Below are 10,394 nucleotides of genomic sequence, written 5' to 3' on the forward strand. Positions count from 1 at the left end.
GCGCCCTCTTGAGTTTGAGAAAGATGACATTAAACTGGTGATTTTTCTGACTTGTCAATAATTATTTAAAAACTATCAATGAACATGCGGTTTTGTGGTGTTTTTGTATGCTCTACATAAAATTTCTTTCCAGTTAGCTGCTTAACTGTTAAATTTAATACATACAATTTTTTCCTTTGTATGGTAAAAAGATGGTGGAACCGAAAGTTGTGGAAAGCTTTCCTTGAAAATGTGTTGCTTGAAATTCTAGTTGTGAAATTAGTTTTGATCTCACCAGTCACAAACCTTATGTTTGAATTGTGAAAACCTATCTTTTTTCTCTCCCTTTCTTTTGATGTTTTACTCACTATTTTTTTAGTGACTCAAATGACCAATTAAGCAAGTTTATGTATATAACAGATACTGGCCATTCATGCACATGTGTAAGGTGGTTATTTTGAATCAGAAATGATTAACTCTTTCATAAATTAATTCTGTTGTAAAATTTCCATGGTTTATTTTCCATTATTTATTTTACTACAGAGTACTGTTACAATAAATAACGCATTATTTTAGGTACCCAACCAAGCAGTAGTAATTAAAAAAATATTATTTAACAGTCCATTATAGAGCATTTATTTATACAGTACTTTGAAAAACAAAATGCTGAAGTTTTATTTCATGAAGCAAAATGACAACACTGGACAAATAACAACATGTGAAAAATCGACCTTTTCTTGATTCATGAAAAAGTAATTAAAAATTGAACGAATGAGAATACATGTTTGATAATGTTTGAACAAGGCTCTTAGGAGTGCCATTCAACCATGTCATACAAGGCAATAGACCTTTATCTCGCCGTCACCATCTTGGTCATGTTCCCTGTTCCCAATAACAGTAATGAATGCTTACATTCATTGCGCATGGCACCAATCTATTATTTTATTTACTCTCAGTTTGGTTACAATGAGTTGGAATGGAGTAAAATCAAGATGACTGCACCGTGATAAAGGTCTATTTGCAGGCAACCAGTTCCAGGCAATCTCACAGAGGAGAATAGCCCATTTTACATTTTAATGTTCTCATAAATTCTTGGGGATCATAAAACATTGTTTGAAAAATTACTCATGTGGCACCCAAAGTGTTCCTTTGCATGTACTGCAGTTGGTCGACTCCAAGTTGCCCGTAAAAGTTGCCTCGTGTGACAAGGCCCTCATACTTCACAGAGACTACGAAGGTGATTTCCTCCACGCCCCCCTCCATGCATTTTCTCCTTGGTAAAGGGCACCATTGGAAATTTCCGATGGCATATTTCAAGGAGCACTAAGAAAATGACCAGAGGCAACCAGCCTCTGTTGCCCTGAGAAGCATCAGGCCTGCTTGCCAATGTAACAAACCACACGTCGGAAAACAACATAGAAACTTTCTAATTGTTAAAACATTACATGAATTAAAATGTGTACTGAATACTTTTAGATTACTAAGTTTTTTCCACAAGTACATACAAAAAATGATGACTTGATTTATCAAGCTTTCTCCAAGAAAAGTAAGGAAACCAGCTAACTTTTCAGCCACTTTTTCCGTACATGATATTTTTTAAAGACATGGGCTTATATGTGTCAACACATCAAACTTTCATATCATATTTTTTTTGTACCAAATTGCTCATAATTATTTGACACACACCTTAAAAACTGTCGGTTGCTTTGTAGCAGTGACTGTACGAGTCTTGTTTTAGAGCAAAATGAAATTTCACAAAGCTAAAAGGAAGCGGTGTACCAGTCATTTTTTGTGTACAACTTGGCTGGTATTCTGTTTTTGTTTGATTTTTTTTGCGTACTGAATCAATGCATAAAAACTGTTCACCAAGTCAACAATAGCCATGAAGTTAGTCATGGCTCAATTCTTTTTTCATTCAATTCTTGGTTAGTTTTGAAACCAACCCCAAGCTGTAAGCTAAAGGTTTCTATCTTTAGTAAGGCACATCATAACACGATTACTGAACTATACATGAAATCCTCTTTAAAACCAACTTATTAAAATCTGAGTTAAATTTGATCAAATCAACATTTACGTGCAGGTATCAATCATGAAAAGCCATATCCGAATCGGCGGCTACAGCTACGACTGTTGCTAAGGGTGTTACTAAGGATACCCTATACTTAAATGCATGATGACGCGTCGATCTTGCAATAGCCGTAGCCAGTAGCCACCTATTCAAACGCAACCTAATACTACATTGCTCGGTGGTCTAGTGGTTAAAGAGAGTGGACACTGTTGGTAATTGTCAAATACCAGTCTTCTCACTTGCTGTATCTGAACATTATTAAAATAACACACCTGTGAAAATACGGTCGTCGGAGTTGCGAGATAACTATGAAGAATAGAAAAAAAACCTTGTCAGACGAATTGTGTGCTTTCAGATGCTTGATTTCGAGACCCCAAATTCTAAATCTCAAGAGGTCTTGAGATCAAATTTGTGGAAAATTACCTCTTTCTCGAAAACAAGGTTACTTCAGAGGGAGCTGTTTCTCACAATGTTTTATACTTTCAACCTCTCCCATTACTTGTTACCAAGTGAGGTTTTATGATAATAACTATTTTGAGTAATTACCAATAGTGTCCACTCCCTTTAAGATTATCTGCTCTAGATTGTGCAGGGAGGAGGGGGAAGTCTTTAAGTTTCCCCAGGAGGACTTGGAAAGCACTGAAGTCTATGTTTGCCAAATAAGTAAAACAGCATTGCTTGCTTTTTCTGCAGCATTTTCATGATTTGGCTTACATTGTATATGCTTATCAAAAAACAGCATGGTAACAGAAAATGCTTAGCGTATATCATCGGTTAGTTAAGAAACACTTGCATTTGCAACTACATGTACTCTTACTAACTAAGAATTCTTTGCTTACTTTTAAACATAAATTGGTGCTAAGCAGAACATGGTAACCACACAACCTTGATACTACGGCAGACTCCAAACCACAAACATAAACAACAAATAATTCATAATTTTAAACAAAAAAGTGTGTGGCTTTCCCTAAAAATAAAACAAAATAAGTTTCAAAAAAATTTGTGGACATAAACTCAAAATAATTGTGTAAAAAACTATTGTATCATTACATGTACATAGCGCTATCTACAATGCAGAGTATTTACAGAGACTTTCCGACAGCTATTTCAAAATGTACAGCATATAGTATGAAAACCAGCTTTTGCTTAGTGCACAACAGCCTAAAATATCTTCATTAATTCAGACTTTAAAGAAGTTCAATGGATACCAATCACAATTACTGTCCAAAAAGAAAAGGAAACATCTAATTAATTACTCAAAACTGAATCTATGAAAACATTGCTGGAACGAAAAAACAGGATTATAGAATTTTTTGAGAAATATATGTTTCTGAAACCTGTTTTTCACCATCTTTTTAAAAATATCTTCAACTGAATTTTGTTCACTCCCATAAGAAACCTCTTGCTACTTAAGCTTCCTGTTGAATTTGAAATGTTAAGCAAAGGAAACATAAAGGATTGTCCATTTTTGTTCACTAAAAAAGACTAAAATTCACACTTTGTCATATTCTTCCTCCCAAAAAAGTTATAAAACAAAGAAAACAAGTAGTAAAATGGAACAAAGACAACCATTTCTAATCCCTTCATCATTTTGTAAACATTTTAAAAAATTAAGACATTCTAAAAAATACACAAGTTTTTCTCAAAACCCTGAATACAAAATAAATAACCCAGAATTAAAACCTAGGTACAAAACAAACACTGAATGAGTGGCTATGACTCTGACTGATGTTAAGAATTCATTTGTAAACTAAATATTTTAGATAAAACAAAAAGAACACAAGAAGGAGTGTCATGCAAGCTCTTATCAACAATCGTTACTAGTAAAAATGAAAGAGAATTTCACAAACTACTTAAAACAATAAAAGCAAGTACTGTTATTTCTTATGTATAAAGGGTACCCTGATTAACATAGTTCAGGAACAATTTACCAAAAAGTCTGAAAAGCTTAGAATGTTCACTTCACTAGTTTGGTATTTTTTTTAATATTCAGGGCTGCCCTTATTGTTTTTAGTGATTGGCCCGCAGGACCAGTTTACCTGTCATTTCATTAGTCCTTCACCTTTTTCAATAGTCAATTTTATTGCTAATGAAATAGGGATGCCTTTCAATACTTAACTAGCCAGCAGGACTATTTGGAGTGAATTCTGACTGGTCCTTGTGTGTTTTTAAGAATTCACATTTGGTCAGTGGACCACTGTTAAAGGAGAACGCTCATAGCCACCTTCAACAAAGCAACATTTTAAAGGATTTGGGTACCTTTTCAAAATGTCCATAGATTTACATTAAACTTACAGGGTTTGAAGATAATGATAGTGGAAAGCTTCCCTTCAAATATTACTTACTGAGGTGATGTAGTTTTTGAGAAATGAGTAAAACAATGTCATGAAAATACGTTTGTAAATGATTAAAATAATTTTCGTCTCATGAGACGAAAATTATTTTCATGACATTGTTTTACTCATTTCCCCAAAACTACAGCACCTCAGCATGTAATATTTTCAGGGAAGCTTTCTACTATCATTACCTTCAAACTGTGTAAGTTTAGTGTAAATCTGTGGACATCGTGTTTTTTGTCCTACAAAAGTTACATAGACCCTTTAAAGTGAAGCTGCTCATCTTTGGCTTAAAGCTTTCTTTAAACATGCATCAGGAAGTATCCATTCTAAACTGAAAACAACACACCACTATTAATTCTCTATTTATAGAAATCATGCATCGAAAATCACAATTTTGTTCATTTTATTTTGGCTTGTATAAGGTTAAAAAGGAAGTGAAACTGAAATGTAATTGTAGGTGATGTTTTCTTTCGTTGAGGTGTGTCCTTGATCTTAATAATGCATTGTTGCATTAAAACAAGACCTCTATAGTGTGTATATCATTCCTTAAACCATCATTCCTTAAACCATCTCAGCTCCCCTTAAGCTAATCAATCACAAGAACCATCTCTGCCCTCGCAGGTACCCATTTACCCCTGATTGGAGAGAAGCTTATGGTCAAGTGTCTTGCTCAAGCACAAAAAATTCATGACGGGGACTCCCACCCACACTCTGCTAAACAGAAACACCAGAGCTTGAGTTTGGTGCTCTTATCCGCTCGGCCACGACACCCCAATTATCACATCTAGTGCGCCGAGAACAAATCACTGTACAAATTCCAAAATGAGCACCCAGAAAAACTGTGGAAAGGGTGTAAAGAGAGTGCACATCATAAAAGCATTATCTGCTGAGCTTTTCATAAACTCTTGGCAAGTTCGGGAAATTCACAAAATAAACAGCAATTATGATAAAACCATTCTATCAAAAACAAAACAGTAACGGAACTCTTCTAATGCTATTGGCTGTAAAATCTCCTTGCAAAGTAAAGCCTGGTTCATACTTCCTGCAAATGCAAAGTGAATTCTGAAGTCACATGGCCGTTTTTGCAGGGAATATTTCGCAGAGCTGTTGCAAATTTTTCGTTGCGAATTTGTGACGCCAAAATTTGTATCGCATTCCCAGGAAGTATGAACCAGGCTTAAACCACAACACTTGTTTAAAAACTATTGGCATGAAACTGTTAGTGCAGAGTTTTAAAAAAAATACATGAAAATATTTGGGGTTATACTTTCACCGCTGTACTTTGTCATTTCACTGGTAGTACGTCTTCTCGCTGTAATAAATCTCTTGTCTGTCGGGCGCAAAGAGCAGGAGTATTCCGGCCGCTACCTGGAGGAGGAAGGCTCCCCAGCCGAGGCCGTAGCCCCAGGCAAGGAGCCAGTTCTCTCTGCCTATGACCACAGGCTCTTTGATCGACATGGCTGGGAAAACGGCAAGAGACACCAACATGAAGACCGCTGGGAATGAGGGAAGAGAACAAAAAGGGAGATTGAAGAGATTAGGTGAAATAACATATTAAAAATAATATTTACAGGCACTGGACACTATAGGTAATTACTCAAAATAATTGTCAGTACAAAAACTTACTTGGTAACAAGCAATGACGAGCTGTTGATAGTATTAAACATTGTGAGAAACAGCTCCCTCTGAAGTAATGTAGTTTTTGGGAAAGCAGTAATTTATCATCAAAATAATAAAAGACTTCAAGCCTAGAGCTTTTTATTATGCATCTGAAAGCACACAAAGTTGCGTTTCTTTCATTATTCTCTTGCAAATTCGACGACCAAAGGCCTGAAACCAGTGCTTTTATCGTTGGGCCAGTTCAATCACAATAGGAAAAGCCCGGTGGTATCGTGTTGTTCACTTTGACGAATAATAGTACTACTGGCAATGTAACAAATAACTCTGTGGATACATATTGGAAATGAATCCTAGATGTTAATTCTGTTTAGTATCGAAGTAGCATGATAAATGAGATTGATCTTTTTTTAGTGCTTGTTCATGTTCCTTTGAATCTGGTCTCGTAAAAATAAATGTTGGTCCTGTGAAAATGTTGAGCTAAATGTTTGATTTCACAAAGAGTTAAGACTAGTCTGATCTCGAGTTAGGACAAGTTACCCCTTCTAACTTAGGACTAGCCTTAAGCTTTTAAAATAACTCCAAAAGAGTCATAAGTTAGGGCTATCTTTGTGAAATCGACCCCTTGAGTTGATTTCACCCAAGGAGATCCTAAGTTAGGACGAGTCACTCATCCTAACTTGAGTTAAGACTAGTCTGAACTCTTTGTGAAATCAACCCCTGCAAGTCTTGTGGATTTTCCCTCCAAATTCGAGCCCTGCCCCAAGGCATGCAAGCCAGTGTAAATTTCAAGTCCTGCTGGGCACTTAAAAGTTTCCTTGGAATCCAAACTCTCCTTCTTACCTGCCAGAAACAGCAGGATTCCACCAAGTTTGTAGAAGTTGGCGTAGAGTTTCCCCTTGCAGAGTGCGACGACAGCCAAGACAAAACTGACGATGGTAAGGAGCAGTGCCAGAATGACCATGGCTTGGCACGCAGCAATCCAAGCTGTAAGAAATGATATTGAAGGGTTTTAAAGCCATTGGACACTTTCGGTACAGAAAAAAAAAAAGTTCACAGATTTACAAATAACTTATAGGGTTTACAGAAGGTAACGGTGAAAGACTTCTCTTGAAATATTATTCCATGAAATGCTTTACTTTTTGAGAAAACATTAAAACAATACCAATTATCGATAGCGAGAATTACGTATTTATTTTAAACACATGTCATGACACGGCGAAACGTGCGGAAACAAAGGTGGGTTTTCCCGTTATTTTCTCCCTTCTCCGAAAACAGATTGAGCCTAAATTTTCACAGGTTTGTTATTTTATATATAAGTTGTCCTACACGAAGTGTGGATCTTGGACAATACTGTTTACCGAAAGTGTTCAATGGCTTTAAAGGGTCTGTATACGTTTGGTCAAGACTCTGAAAATCAATTGCAATGAAAACTTACTCTGTAAGGATAAGTACATACAGCAACTTTGGATAGTATAATGCATTTTGAGAAACTTCTGAAGTACTGCAGTTATGAAAAAGCCGCCACTTTGTATCCCCTAATAGTTGAATCTGAGAAGCATTACTGCAGTAACCCTTTTTAAGAAAGTATATTCCCATGGGAGACTTTTAGGACGCTTTGTGGTAGCAGACTTACCAGGTAAAATTAATTGTTCTTGGTGACTTGCGCGCGCTCAGAACTACGTAAACAATGGAAATTTACCTGGTACGTCTGCTGCCACCTAGCGTCCCAAAGTCTCCCAAAGCAGATTATTTTTCCTGCGAGGACAAAACAGCTCAAGATTTTGGGTAATATCTCAATGTTCAGGATAATTTTGGTGGTGATTTCGACAACATAGGATTTATTGTCGAAGTCGCGACTATTTGAGGCAGGCCTAGTCGAGAAGTAAATTTCACTAGTCGCCTAGGCTTATTACCAAGTATCCTTACCTGATGAAGGTGATGGATGGCAGACAATCTTAGAGGGTGATTGAGTTGCGGCAACAACTGCTGGAGCGGCTGTAGATGCAAGAACACGGCTCCCATTGTAACATTCCTGCCACAGACCTTGATAAAATCCTGTTGCGGTGATCCATGTCTAGGCAAATGAAAACACACAAAATCAAAAATCTACACAAATATTGTTTGATTTCTCTTTGTAATAAAATAACTGTTTAACTAGACCCAGTAACTGGGGCGCTGTACTCCTTTTCAACAATTTTTGACTTTATCTGTCGTACTAGCGCCCCAGGGAATGGCACAGAATTTTAACGAATACCCAGTTTTTCGCGACACCCAGCCACAAAAAATGCCTCAAAATGACAAAAAGACCAAACAAACTAGCTCAAAAATCGCCTACTCTATTCTCGATACGTCTAGGATGTAACATCAGGCATTTAATTGTACTCACGATCATTTTTTAAACTCCAAATCGATGATTTTTAACTCCGCATCGTGGAGCGATTGACAAGTCTGCGATTTTCGGATGTGTATGGTAACGAAACATGGCGTCGCGTTGTGGGTGGATGTCCATCAACGGCTGTTTAATGCTACACTTGTTACAGGCGTTGCAGCGAATGCTATACATTGTACACGGGGATGGGTACAGGCGCTGCAGCTAGCGAGTGCCCACGTGCGTTCAATCATGGTCAACGTAACTTACACGGTGCCGGGTTGTTGGAAAATTATCAGAAAGGGGGTGAAAAGTTCTCAGAAAGGGAATATTGTCTGAAAGAGGGGATTTTTCTGGTCATCGCCCCCCCCCCCCCAAAAAAAAGGGGGAAAAATATGATAAATAAATAAAAACCGCTGTACTTCATCTAGGCCTACGATTTTTGTGCATGGTTAAATTGCTTCTTATAATGTTTAGTGCTGCCAGTGTCACTGTAGAATTTTTATTTATTTATTTATCATCTTTTTTCCCCCTTTTTTTTTTTCCCTTTTTTTTTTTTTGGGGGGGGGGGGGCGATGACCAGAAAAATCCAGACCAGCAGACTTCATCCAGAACCATCCAGCTTCATCCAGCAGACTTCAGACCAGAAAAATCCCCTCTTTCAGACAATATTCCCTTTCTGAGAACTTTTGAGCTAGTTTGTTTGGTCTTTTTGTCATTTTGAGGCATTTTTTGTGGCTGGGTGTCGCGAAAAACTGGGTATTCGTTAAAATTCTGTGCCATTCCCTGGGGCGCTAGTACGACAGATAAAGTCAAAAATTGTTGAAAAGGAGTACAGCGCCCCAGTTACTGGGTCTACTGTTTAACAGGTCAAGAATTTCAACAACCCACTTGAGGGAAGCTGGAAGATATGAAACTAACATATTTTTGCTGGTTGAAAACGCCTTAGGGATTACATAGCTTTCTTCTATCTGAAAATAAGTAGGCCTATTACTTTTCTGGGAAAAGTTTCCGTATGGCGCCACCACTTTTTCATTCGATATGAAATAATATAGTATCTTAATTTACCTGACTGATTTATCCCTTTTTGTAAAAATGAGTGAAAAAGTGGTGGCGCCATACGGAAAGTTATCCCTTTTCTGCCTGAAATTTAAAGCAAATATTATTTCATTGATTACCCCAAAACAAGCCATTGGCTTTTGCTTTTATTTTTACTTTTTAAGTTCCTAAATTCTAAAACCTTACGATTACCCGAAAACACACCCTTGGCTTTTGCTTTTATTTTTACTTTTTAAGTTCCTAAATTCAACATTCACATTGTTAAAACTTGAATTTGCTAAATCTATTTCTTCTTAAAATTAAGTTCTATTCTCTCCCAAAAGATGACAATAGGCTATAGCAGATTTTCTGTTATGACTCAACTTTGTTCATGATGGTACAAATATTGTGGTTACAATAGCACAATACTTACCGAGTTCCCTAAAACCAAAATCATGACCACAATGCATATTGCAATGAGAACAATTGCGATGACTTTGAACGGGCGAACCACTCGAGTTGTAGACGTGACGGTAGTCTCGTCCGAATTCATTTTGGCGTTTTATTTCAGACGAATTCTTTCCAGACAAGATGGCCAAAGTTATCTCAGTTGAAAATTCGACCCTTCTACGGCATACCAGGCGGATGTCAGGAGTTGACAAACGGTTATTCTGGCAGACTAAAATACAGCGACCAGTGTCTGAAATTCCTTAGAAGAGCGTCATGCTAAGTTTACTTTCAGAATAATTTTTTTTCATAGCCAAACATGTCAATATAATCCGCGTGTGTATGTCTGCACTGGTTCCACATCCTGAGATTCAGATGCAGATACACCAGGCCGAGTACCAGCTAATATTGGGAGTGGTGGTTTTTATAGAGGGCGCTTTTAAAGGTAAACATCGGTGGAGGGGGCGGGGATAAGTGGGAGAGGTTCATATTTTAAGGGTGGGAACTACCCACCAATTAAATCCCTTTTATGACG

General features: G+C 37.2%; 1 protein-coding gene across 1 annotated transcript; it reads right to left on the reverse strand.

Annotated features, from left to right (window-relative positions):
* Positions 1-493: 493 nt before the first annotated feature.
* Positions 494-10,177, reverse strand: LOC139950572 (transmembrane protein 47-like). Its single transcript, XM_071949321.1, has 4 exons — positions 9,846-10,177; positions 7,933-8,080; positions 6,847-6,990; positions 494-5,882 (listed from the first exon to the last, which is right to left on the reverse strand). The coding sequence occupies exons 1-4, from the start codon at positions 9,963-9,965 to the stop codon at positions 5,677-5,679; spliced, it is 618 nt and encodes a 205-aa protein (XP_071805422.1). The 5' UTR covers positions 9,966-10,177; the 3' UTR covers positions 494-5,676.
* Positions 10,178-10,394: the final 217 nt, after the last annotated feature.

This window comes from Asterias amurensis, chromosome 18 (assembly GCF_032118995.1).
Source record: "Asterias amurensis chromosome 18, ASM3211899v1".
In the NCBI taxonomy this organism is placed as follows: Eukaryota; Metazoa; Echinodermata; class Asteroidea; order Forcipulatida; family Asteriidae; genus Asterias; species Asterias amurensis.